Source organism: Schistocerca americana, chromosome 4 (assembly GCF_021461395.2).
Source record: "Schistocerca americana isolate TAMUIC-IGC-003095 chromosome 4, iqSchAmer2.1, whole genome shotgun sequence".
Classification (NCBI taxonomy): domain Eukaryota; kingdom Metazoa; phylum Arthropoda; class Insecta; order Orthoptera; family Acrididae; genus Schistocerca; species Schistocerca americana.
The window spans coordinates 241,465,577-241,478,459 of NC_060122.1; the positions used below are offsets into that span (position 1 = coordinate 241,465,577).

The 12,883-nt window shown below is 39.8% G+C and overlaps 1 protein-coding gene across 3 annotated transcripts in view; it reads right to left on the reverse strand.

Annotated features, from left to right (window-relative positions):
* LOC124612434 overlaps window positions 1-12,883 on the reverse strand; it is a 152,267-nt gene that overhangs the window by 66,572 nt on the left and 72,812 nt on the right. For all 3 annotated transcript variants that reach the window (XM_047140644.1, XM_047140642.1, XM_047140643.1), the window contains exon 8: window positions 2,593-2,710. In XM_047140644.1, coding sequence (XP_046996600.1) covers window positions 2,593-2,710 — 118 coding nt within the window. The remainder of the gene's footprint in view (window positions 1-2,592; window positions 2,711-12,883) is intronic.

The window sequence follows — 12,883 nt, forward strand, 5'->3', positions numbered from 1 at the left end:
TACGAGGTTTTAGTTAAAGACAACTGGCAGTAATCTATAGTCCCTACCTCAGAAACACTGGATTCACCAAACCTGTACACATCCAACAAAAACTTAGTCCCCTGGCATTAATGTGAGTATAACCCGTACACAACCAACAAAAACTTAGTCCCCTGGCACGAGTGTGAGTATCAGACAATTTTGGATAACAAGCCTGCACATATGGTTTGGCTGGACCCCAGATATAATTAAAATTTCTTTCTTTTGAGCAACAAAAATTATCTTTGCAAATGAGAGATTTCACCAGGAAATAAAATACTGGCAACAATGAATGTAAGTACCATAAGTATGTACACTATGTGATCAAAAGTATCAGGACACCTGGCTGAATCTGACTTACAAATTCGTGGCACCCTCCATAGGTAATGCTGGAATTCAGTATGGTTTTGGCCCACCCTTAGCCTTGATGACAGCTTCCACTCTCGCAGGCATATGTTCAATCAGGTGCTGGAAGGTTTCTTGGGGAATGGCAGCCCGTTCTTCATGGAGTGCTGCACTGAGGAGAGGTATCAATGTCAGTCGGCAAGGCCTGGCACGAAATCGGCATTCCAAAACATCCCTAAAGTGTTCTATAGGATTCAGGTCCAAGTGCTCGATTGTGTTGAAAGAAGCAATCGCAATCCCTGAATTGCTCTTCAACGGTGGGAAGCAAGGTGGTGCTTAAAACATCAATGTAGGCCTGTGCTGTGATAGTGTGACGCAAAACAACAAGGGGTGCAAGCCCTCTCCATGAAAAACACGGCCACACCCTAACACCGTTGCCTCCGAATTTCACTGTTGGTACTACACACACTGGCAGATGACGCTTTCTGGGCATTTGGCATACGGATACACACACCCAGTCATCGGATCGCCATATTGTGAACCGTGATTCGTCAATCCACAGAACATTTTTCCACTGTTCGATCGTCCAATGTTAATGCTACTTACACCAAGCGAGGCATCGTTTGGCACTAACCGGCATGATGTGCAGCTTATGAGCAGCCACTCGACCATGAAATCCAAGTTTTCTCACCTCCCTCCTAACTGTCAAACTGTCATAGTACTTGCAGTGGATCCTGATGCAGTTTGGAATTCCTGTGTGATGGTCGGGATAGATGTCTGCCTATTACACATTATGACTCTCGTCAACTGTTGGCGATCTCTGTCAGTCAACAGACGAGGTTGGCCTGTACACTTTTGTGCTGTATATGTCCCTTCACATTTCCACTTCACTATCACATTGGAAACAGTGGACCTTGGGATGTTTAGGAGTGTGGAAATCTTGCATACAGATGACACAAGTGACACCCAATCACCTGACCACATTTGAAGCCCGTGAGTTTTGCAGAGTGCCCCATCCTGCTCCCATACAATGGCTAATGACTACTGAGGTCACTTATATGGAGTACCTGGCAGTAGGTAGCAGCACAATGCACTTAATACGAAAAACGTATGTTTTCGGGGTTTCCATATACTTTTGATCACATAGTGTGGCTCGTACAACATATTTATCTGCAGTCAATGCAACTGTGTGTAAGGCAAAATAAACTGACACAGGCATGTATTTAAGAAGTACAATAACATTTTTTAGACTTATACTTTTAAACCACATGACATTTATTATGGTGACATCAACTAATACTGCATAAATGTACAGTATATCGTTTCAGTGTCCTCAATGGAGTTTCAGAAAACAATAAAGCAATTGGTGTGTAATGATAAAATTTCAGGGAATCTGCTAAGTCGTCCAATGACATGTACATGTGATCCACTTCATGTACTAGTGTGACACAATCATGGAAACAAACACTTACTTGGAATGTGAATCTGCAATATTGGTATCTCTCATTTTATCATTTAATGTAATAAATACACTGAAGATAAATCTAATTAATTGAGAATAAATCTTAACTTTAATTATATGTGACAAATTGAAACAGTACTCTGGACCGGACTGCCTTTCACAGGCAGTGCTCTACCAATAATACCATCAAAGCACCCCTTACAGGCTGAGTTGAAGCTTCAGCTTGTCACAGGCTCCTTACCTTTCCTTCCGAACTCTGCAGAGTTTTTCTACAGTGCTGTGAAACAAATACCTCTGGAGGAAAGTGTATAACAGGTAACTCCCTAGAGCCAGTCACAATGAAACAAAATTCCAAAGAATTTAAATGTGAAAGTACTGGGAACTTTTGAGAAAGTAATTCTTCTACAGTCTCTGTAGTTTAGTTCATCTAAAACTATGGTAAACATACTGAGTAGCAGCACTGAAAGTAAGCTGAAGTTAATGTTGAGCACAATGAGGAAATATTAGAACCTGCTGTATGATTTTACAAGTTCAAACAATCCAGGAAAATATGAACATGCCAAAATGAAATATACAAAACTGAGCTTAGCTGCACAAGGGCGTGTTATGAATATAAACTTTAAGTGCATTAGGAAATCATCTCAAAAATGTATTCTTATACATCAGCTTAAGGAGGTTAGAAAACCATATCATTAAAATTTTTAGACTTAAGTTCAAGGGGTACTGTGACAGTACACCAATGAACATAACATGAGTTATAAATATACCTGGTGCTTTAAATGTAACACATATTTGTCCACGTTCCCCAGGCTCAAGAGCAGGACATTTAACAGTAGTTACTTGTGGTTCCAAGCCAGTTGTTCCCCAAGCCAATCTCAACTCCGTCTACCATAAGACAGATACAATTACAAGTCAGTAAAAGTAAAATAATAAAGAACAACAAGACACATAATTATGTCAATACCACATATTTTAAAACAGAAATTCATAAATGAATGATCAAAGGGTGTTCAGTGAAAACTAAACAAAATTATGTTAGTTGCTGGAATTGCTACAGGGTGGTGCATATAATGTGTTGAAGGACTTCATCAATATACAAAAAGGGAAGTCAATTAGGAGGATCATCTTAAGGCTGATTAAATACATAAAAAAATATATGCAGTATGGTCAAACCTCTGAATAATGATTATCAACACAACAATAAACCCGGGTACAGCGATAATTTTATATGGCCCCAGCTGATTTCCTGCATGTACTATGTTAAGTACCCCCTCATTAGAACAATGAAGTAAATTTAGCAACACCCTATTATAACGAAGACAAAATTTTGAGGAATTTATTATTTCCTACTTCTAAGAAGTTCACTATAGTGGTATGTATTGTTTATTTAGCTACTAGACTTTTGGCACTTTATTTCCAGAAGCTTCACTACATACTACAGTACTGTATTTATTCTAAGTAACGAGAGTAGCATACAGCTGTGGGTGAGCTGCGCTAAGTGGCAAATGAGACAAAACAGCTCCTTTGTTTGAACAAGTGTTTAGTTTGTCCATTGTTGAGCTTCAGTAGCAGCCAGAAGTGTTTTGTTGGGCTCATTCGCAGGCTTATCTCCGTGATGTTTGCAATCTGTGAATGTTTTTAGTCAATGTAAACATTTTGGACTTCACTAAGATTTGGACAATACCTGGAACTCGGAAGCAAATAAGGTTGGAGAAAAAAATGGAGGTTTTCAAAGACACTGATAATGGAATGAAACAAGTAAATGTGGCAAGGAAGGAAGGACTTGCACAATCAATGTTAGCTACAGTCCTTAAAAAACAAACAGAAATCGAAGAAAGTTTTTTAAGTCGAAAACTTAACCCTTCAAAAAAAAATAATAATAATAATAAAGACAGCTGCTGCTGACAATGTAGACAGTGCTACACTGCGGCTGTTTAACAAGATGTGTGTGCAAAACGTACCAATTAATGGTCCATAGATATGTCAAAAAGCTTTAGATTTCGCTAAGTTGCCTGACAATTCTAATTTTAAGATAAGTAACAGATGGTTGCAAAGATTTAAGGTCAGGCATGGGATCAACTTTAAAGTGATTTCAGGAGAAGAAAAATCAGCACCTTTAGGTGATGCAGAATTTTGGAGAAAAAACACTATGTGTAAACTGTTAGAAAAATACAGTCCTGAAAACTTGTACAATGCAAATGAGACAAGATTGTTTTATCAACTGATGCCAGAGAAGACGATGACCTTTACAGGAGAAAAATGTAAAGGATGGAAGCAGTCTGAAGTATGCCTAACAGTTCATCTCTGCAGCAACGCATCAGGGACACACAAATTGACACGACTGGTGATCAGACGATCTGCAAAACCATGGTGCTTCAAAAATGTAAGAAACTTACCAGGTAAGAGGATACGTATATTTTATTTTACCTTCCTTTAGTTTGTCAGTCAATTCAGTACAGTATAGCTTCAGCTGTAATGTTTTGCTACAGTTGTATTGTAAATGTGATTTCTTTTATAGCAGTCAATTACAAGGCAAATCAAAAAGCATGAATGACTTCTACTCTTTTTAGTGAGTGGCTGCTTTCGCTTGATAAGCAGATGTAAATGAAGAATAAGAAAATTGCAATACTGATGGATAATTGTAGTGTGCCTAATAACGTGGCAGCAATAAAGAACGTTGAACTATCAACTCCCCCCACCCCGAACTGTACTACAAGGCAAATCAAAAAGCATGGATGACTTCTACTCTTTTTAGTGAGTGGCTGCTTTCACTTGATAAGCAGATGTCAATGAAGTATAAGAAAATTGCATTAATGATGGATAATTGTAGTGTGCCTAACAACGTGGCAGCAATGAAGAATGCTGAAACTATCAACTCCCCCCACCCCGAACTGTACTTTGATTCTTTAGCCACTAGATATGGGGATAATTAAGACAAAATACCATTTACATTTAGTTCAAAACATAATCACAAACATTGTTTAGTTCATCACATGATCGCAAATACTGAAAGAGAGGTGAGCAATCCCTACAGTTTCAATGTTACAGGCTTGTGACATGACTGCTAGTTCCTGGAACAGCGTACAGCCAAATGTGATTCTGAACTGCTGGGAAATGCAAGAATTTCTGAAAGTGAAGAAGTTTGTGAGAATGTTGTGGTGGATGAAATAACACAGAATGATATTCAAAGTGATCTGGGGATTTATTCAGCAGTTACTGGTAAAACCATAGATGCTTCAGTAATGAATACTTGTCAGTGGATGATGCATTGGTGTTTGAAGTGTATACCGATGAATCTATCATTAAGGATTAAAGGATAATTTGCCTGTTGAAGATTCAGACAATGACAGTGATGTGACAAGTGCGAATTCCCCTCCTCTGATGAAGCTAATAGGTCAGTTGGAAACCATTCAGCAAGTAGCATCTTCAATTTCCAGTGTTTCAGCACAGCAATTGATTGCGTTTGAGGAGATAAAGACAATATTCACAAGAGAATCTTTAAGAAAAAAGAAACAAAGGAAAATAAGTGAATTTTTCTGTACTCAAAAGTAAGATATTCTACATGTACAGTATTAATAAAATACTAATAAAATATTAATAATGAGTGAACAAAATGTGTTTCATTATTTGTTTTTTAATGTTAATTTTTCATCAGAAAAGTACTACAGTAATGTACTTTTCAGCCACGAAAACATGGCTCCTACCTCCGAGTTACAATAACAAAACCTCATTATAACAATAACCCTGTTTCAACAATTTAATTTTCATGGTCCCATTAAATTTGTTATATCAAGGTTTGACTGTATTATGAAAAAGGGCAGAATGCTGCTCATTACACAGATGTGGTGTTTGAGTCATACACATGCATGATGAAAAGACTGCTCCACATTTAAGCTTTCAAACAAAAAGGCCTTCAGAAATGAATGAAACACACACACACACACACACACACACACACACACACACACACACGCCACTGTCTCTGGCCTCTGTAGCCTGACTACAGACTGAGTCTAATGTGAGCAGCAATCTGGGGTGGGGTAAGAAGGAAGCATGAGGTGAGGAGGGGCAGGGATAGCAGGGTCGGAGTGAGGCAAGATGTGTGCTGCATGTGAGAGAATGCAGAGATATGGTGGCAACAGGACAGGGCTGCCAGGCGCAGAATTGACACAAGGTGTATACATGGACAAGGAAAAACAAAATTCCCCAATTTTTCCCTGCTTTTCCTGGTTAAAAATACACTTTCTCCAGGTGAAAATGCACTTTTACCAAGTTAAGTGACAGTACACTTTTCCTCGGAACTGTAAAACTTATCAATCCTTTAAATGGTTATGGTTTTATACATCAGCGTAGAATTTCCTGGAACTTTAGAAAATGAAACTCAGGGGGAGAAAAAACACATTTTGGAAAGATGTCTGATGTGCAGCAACATGTACACAGCATTTTTTCGTATTACAAAAGCATAAATTTTTAATCCACCAAACACCGCATGTTACTTTCCGAAGCATTGAAAATCAAGATTGCGAAGCACTTTTGTAAGTCGGTCATAGCTCGTGTCACATGATCTCACCAGCTGATGACCGCAGATAATCCGAGCGTAGGACACGTGATGTAGTCAGCCAATAGCAACATCACTTACGTAGTGCAAACACACAAATAGGAAAAGTTAATGGTTTGAATTAATATACATAGTGTTGCTACGAGAAAAATACAATATTGGTCTCAAAGATTAATAAGCTGCACGAGAAGCTAAGCTTACACATATAAAGTTGATCTTTTTTGCATTTGTTACTGCTGAAGATACATCACACAAATGTGCCAGTAAAATTTTTAACAATGGCATAAATGTCTGATCTTCTGGGCTCGAAATTCTTCTAAATGGTAGTCCTGAAAGAGTTGATTTTTAAATGAGAGTCAAACGGTCTGTGTTTTAACAAATTCATTGTTCGTTCTCTTACATAGTTCATCTTGCGTAAAAGAAAATTTACTTTGAAAGTAACGCTTTTCAATCAAATATTCGCAATATTTTCCCACGACCCATTACAAATAGGTTCATTTCAGCAGTTGGCAGAGAGCACCATATAACAGGCATCACCGCGGGTGCACAGCTACAGTGACACAGGAAGCCTGCATGGTTGTACGTGTAAAACATTAAAATATCTTACCATATGTCTTAAAAGAAACAAGACATTAGAGGATACTCCAGGGCCATCGGAATTTCGTGAACCATACTAAAATGCATAATTCGGCTTAAAGTGCACATTTGTATGTCCAGATTCAGATGTAAATTTTCTTGGAGTACCAGTACTGCAATATCTAATGTTTGTCTTTTTACTATGGCATAATGCCATTGGTGCTAGAAGATGAACAGGTGCACTTGAAATGCAGTGAACAGTTGAAACTAGTCAATAGTGTGGAATTAAACACTTCGTTTCAAATAAATTGACAGCCTCAGCAGAAAGATTAACATAAGCCAAATTTCTTTAGCAAACCGATAAAAATAACTTCATTGGGTGATTAATGCTTCACTGTCAGAAAGGTGGACATAAAATCTGAAACTAATAACATATTTTAGCCTTCTGTAATTACGCGAATGTTTTTTTATTCACTTTATAGGTCTTGACCACAGAAATCCATTTTGTTTTCCTTTGACGTAAGAGCAATAAATGAAGAGGAAACAGCAAAAGCACTAGACATAAACACGGGTCACAGGCAGGTTGAGGGGCGCATGTGGAGTGGGTGGGAAGGTGGGGCAGCAAAAGAGAGGAAGACGAAGGGGAAAAATGGGGAAATGTATGGGCAGAGGACAGCATGCAATAAAGATGAGAGGATGTGAATATTGAGGAGGTGATAGGACTGAGGGGCAGGAAATGTTGGGTGGAAAGTGCAGAGACAGTTGGTTACCATTGGTTTGAGGCTGGGGTAATTTTGAAAGCAGAAAATGTCTTGTAAGGATAACTCCCATTCCAGTTCAGAAAAGCTGGCGGTGCTGGTGGAGTGGAGGATCCAGATGGCCCAGGTTGTGAAGCAGCCACTGAAATCAAGCATGTTATGTTCAGGTGCATGTTGCGCCACAGGATGGTCAACCACACTCTTGGCCACAGTTTGGCCACTGTCCACGGGGCCTGGCCTTTAATGGGGTAGGATAAGCTTGTGACAGGAATGCAATACCAAGTGCTGCACGAGTAAATTGGTCAGGTCTTGCACCTGGGTCTTCCATAGGGATATGATCCATGTGGCAAGGGGATGGGAATGAGAGTGGCATAGGGACTGACTAGGATGTTGTGGAGGTTGGGTGGGTAACAGGAGGGATGGGCGGGATCTTGGGTAGGATGTCCCTCATTCCAGGGCATGACAGTAGGTAATAGTATTGGGTGCGGAAGGGGTCACTTCTTTGTATAGGATAAGATGTATTGGCCCTGAGTCCATATCATGAAAAATCATCAATGAACCTAAACCAGACTAGGAGTTTAGTTTTTTGGAAGACTGGGAAAGTTTCCTCTACAAAGCCCATAAACATAGCACAGGAGTGTGCCACGCAAGTGCCCATGGCTGTGCCACGGATCTGTTTGTGTACCTTCCTTCAAAGGAGTAGTTGTGTGTTAGGATAAACTTACTAAGGTGCATGAGGATCAATGTAATCGGTTTGTAATCTGAAGGATGTCGAGAAAGGTAGTGTTCAATAGTGGCAGGACCAAGGGTGTGAAGGATGTTGGTGTATAGGCAAGTAGTATCAACAGTGATCAGTAGGGATCCTGCAGGTAGAGGTGGAGATGGTGGAAAGTCGGTGAAGAAAGTGGTTGGTACCTTTCATGTGCAAGGCTAGATTTTGGGAAATTGGCTAGAGATGATCTTCAATGAGTGCTGAAATCCTTTCAGTTGGAGCACAATAATCAGCTGCAATGGAATAATCAGGATTGTAGGGTTTGTATATTTTGGTTAGCATGTAGAAGGTGTGTGTGTGTGGGGTGTTATAGAGTTGAGGAGGCAAATGGGTTCAAGGGAAGGGCCTAAGCCTTAAGGCAGGGATTGGAGATTATGTTGAACTTCTGGGATGGAAGCACTCTGGCAGGATTTAAGGTGACGAAGTCAGATAATTAGCAGAGGCCTTTCCACCAAATAGACACTGCTATTCATAACAACAGTGATGGAACCTTTGTCTGCAAGTAGGATGGTAAGATTAGGATCTGTTTTGAGGTTGTGTATGACTGTCCTTTTTTCTGCTGAAAGGTTGGTGTTCTCGGAAGGGATCTGCTGAAGGATGGTGAGGCCATGTTGGTGGTTGGTGGTATGGAATTCCTGGAAGATGGTCGGGACGTGGTTAGGTGGGGGGGGGGGTCACAACTGGATGATGGTATGACAGGGATTGGATAGTGGTGCCCTACGGTGGCAGTAAGATGTCAGCAGGTTGGATAATATATGGAAATGGCATCTGGAATGCTCTTCCACGTGCTGGAGAGCAAGGGATTCAATTTCAGATATGTAATGTATACAGTACGGATTGCACATTAGCAGTACCTTGTGGAGGGAGTAGTGGTGGTTCTGAGGTGCCTGAGCCATGTGTTTTTACAGTAGCAGGTTTGTGAAGGCCACAGACTGGTGGTATCTGAAAAGGTAAAAGTCACTGCAAAATGATGTACAGGATCCAGAGAAAGGAATTTTTATGGTTACACTGTTATGATGGTGGTAGAGGTAGGGGGGGGGGGGGATTCCACAGTTTAGGCAGATTTTAAGGAGCTGGATGTGGGACAGGACTTTAACCAGGGAAAGGGATACTTTTCTCAAGGCCAACACATACTATTCTCATTCTTTCATAACCTCAAACCCTTCTCTCTCGTTCGCTTCACCTGGTCCTCCTCAATAAAGCGTCCAACCTTCCTGGAGATTGACCTCCTCCTCTTTATTGCTCCATCCACAGTTCTGGTCACATTCAACTTAACAACCACCAACAGTGCCTGCTTTTCGACAGCTGTAATCCTTTCCATGCCAAAAAATCGCTCCTATACAGCCTGGCCATCTGGGGATGGCATATCTGCAATGACAAGAGCTCCCACGTCCAATAAGCTGCAGGTCTCACCACTAAGGCCTTAACAGACAGGCAATGCTGCCCCCCGCCCCCACTAGTCCCCAAACAGATCTCCTGTGCCATTTCCTCATACCTCCCAAATCCTCCCATCAACCTCGAGAATCAGCTACAAAGAAGTGCCCCCAATTTGTCATCCAATACAACCCCGACAACTGAACCATGTTTGCTTGTGTAATGTAGGTTTTATCTTTTTTCCCCTTTTTCTGAAGAAAGCTTTGGCCAAAAGGTAAATGTGTAATATCTTTTTGTTGCATCTGCCTGCAAGTCAATGTGTCATCTTTACAGTGATCAGAAAACAAAACAATTATTACAAGAAAATGACTACAGTTTTCAGAGCATAAAAACCTTTTGAGATGGAGTCAGAAGTGAAAAGAGTTTCCTCATATGAAGTGCATCCATGCATTACCAGTTGAGAGAACAGTCGGAGTGTGTCGTGTGCGAGTCAGAAGAGCCAACACTGGTAATGCCCCATATTTTAAGACTACAGTCAAATCACAACATTTGCAGCCAATCAGCAACATTTTTGTATTGACACATCAAGACTGTTTCAATCTCGAAGTAGCAATAGATATGGATTATGATTTGTCACACAGTTCAGATTGACCTCCACTTTTCTATTTGCTCCATCAATTTGGTTCACAAATAGATTTCCTGGGCCATCTTAGCCAGCCCCAGAACCACTGACACTCATCAGAAAAAACAAAGTTATCTATCTCCATTACACAGCATTACTTTGATCTGTTGTGTTTCAAATTATTTCTCCAACATGACTATAGCTTCTAAAGTAATGTACAACACACAGGTACAACACTCAACTCTTTACTGGGAATATGACCAAAGCGTGTCTATACTAATGACAAAGGTCTGCTACAAAGCACACACTATCATACGAAGGACACAACATTGGTATCATCACATAGACTACTTGAAATCTTCATCCCAATAACAGCAACTCAGAGGCTCAAATGGGCAACCATTTTACAGGAAATTTTTGTTTTTACCACACACTTTGCCTGAGTTTGTATTAATCTCTGCATCTGAAGTCTTTATCCTTTTCACTGCCATTCGTTCTGCTGTAGCCATCCAAGTTTAGATTTACTTACTTCTTCACATTTGTAAGCTGCAACTTCCTTTGTTAAATTTTCTCCTGAGTTATTTCTTCTGCTCTGTTCCATGTTTCCCTTCTATCTGTCATACATTTCTGTCTTAGGTAAGCTTCGATGTCTTACTAGTTCTTTCTTACGTCCGACTTCTTAGTGGTGAGCAATAATTTTAGTACAGTTAGTAGTGATCATAATGGTTCTCACAATGCACAACACTGCACCATTGTCCATACCAGGACTAGATAACTGGATTACAGAAAGGATACATCCCAATTTGAAAGTGGTGAACTAGTGTATAAGCATGAACAAATTTAAATGATACATATAGGGGTAGAATTTAACTTCTAATTAGCAGCTGAGTGCTAGTTCAGCCACAAGGAATGTAAATAAACTGACACTGGATAAATACATAAAATTGATTTGTGGAAAAACCTAAATTTATTTGATAAGATGGAGTTTCAATTCTGTTCTTCTTCAATATTGGACCAGAGCCTTAAAGAAAGTGCAATTTCACCTGAGAGAAGGCTGCTACACAGGCATGCTTTGCAGGCACAAAGATAAATACTGGCGCGAAAACCTCTGCGTCAGTAAATAAATTTAAAAAAAAAGGTGGAAGACGAGCTTTTTTTCTCCGCCCCTACTTTCGACCACTGCATTTTCATACATTATGCAACGAAGTATATACAAATTCCGCATTGTTCATCTTCGAATGTAGCAGCATTTGAATGTACTACAAAAATCCGACTAGCAAGACTGTTTGGGATGTTTGTCAATGTGGCCAACTCTACGTTCTGAATTCTTTCCTACCTGTGACAAGAGATGGTTGCTAATAGGAGCTTTTATGAATTGTGTATCACATACAGTATTCTCTTCACCATAAGAATAATATTCTTTCATGTTTGCTGCTATCTCATTTAAATCCTGTCTGCCTAATAAACTACGAAACTAGAGTGAGACAACAGCAAACGTGGAAGAATATACATATCATGTCATGTTTATATTCGTATTATTCTTATGCCTAATAGTGATACTTCTTATGCCTAATAGTGATACAGTCAGAAAGGAAGCACAGCAATTGACTAGATTTTTAAATCTGAGATGACTCTAATTTGTGTGCAGAATGTAATGTACTAAAGAGGCGTCTGCAAAGATTTTCAAACAGAGAAAAATTTTCGCTAAACTCTCGTTCAGAACATCTATCATATGCAGTCTATTATTTGGTTCTTGTTGATCATTATCAAAGAAAGCAGCAGTGTAGGTAACAACAAATAGCAGTCTCCTGCCATTGTTTCGCTAATGAGATGATTCCTCTCTCTTTTTTTAAAAAAAAAAAAAATAAATTTGTAAGCGGCAGTAGCGTGCACAAAAGCAAGTCATGCCGCGAGCGGCGACAGTCCGTAAACACTCCTTATCAGAATGCGACAAACAATGCACGACACAGTACAGTACTGCATTTTCAGCTTAGAGTGACGTAAACACCTATAACTTATCAGATCAAAGCAAAATAAGCAATCAATTCAAACCAGACGAAGCACGTGAAAAAGGAAGGGTACTCGTATAAATACGGACGGAGCGCCTGACGCATAGCAATGGCTACCTCGTAAAGCTAAACTGCTAAGCTTACGATTCGAACCTAACTACTGTAGCTGTATCGTCATTCATTCGACCTAATTGTGTCGCATATAACAATGAACCAACTTTGTTTCGATTTGGAGGTGCGACCTAAAACTTTTCTCTCCCCTTGAATTTCGAGTCTCAAATATCAGGTTCGGCTTAGTTTCGGGATTTTTTTTTTTTCCCCCCTTGATTTCGAGTCTCGTTTTTGAGGTGCGGCTTAGATTCGAGTGCGACTAAGATTCGATTAAATAC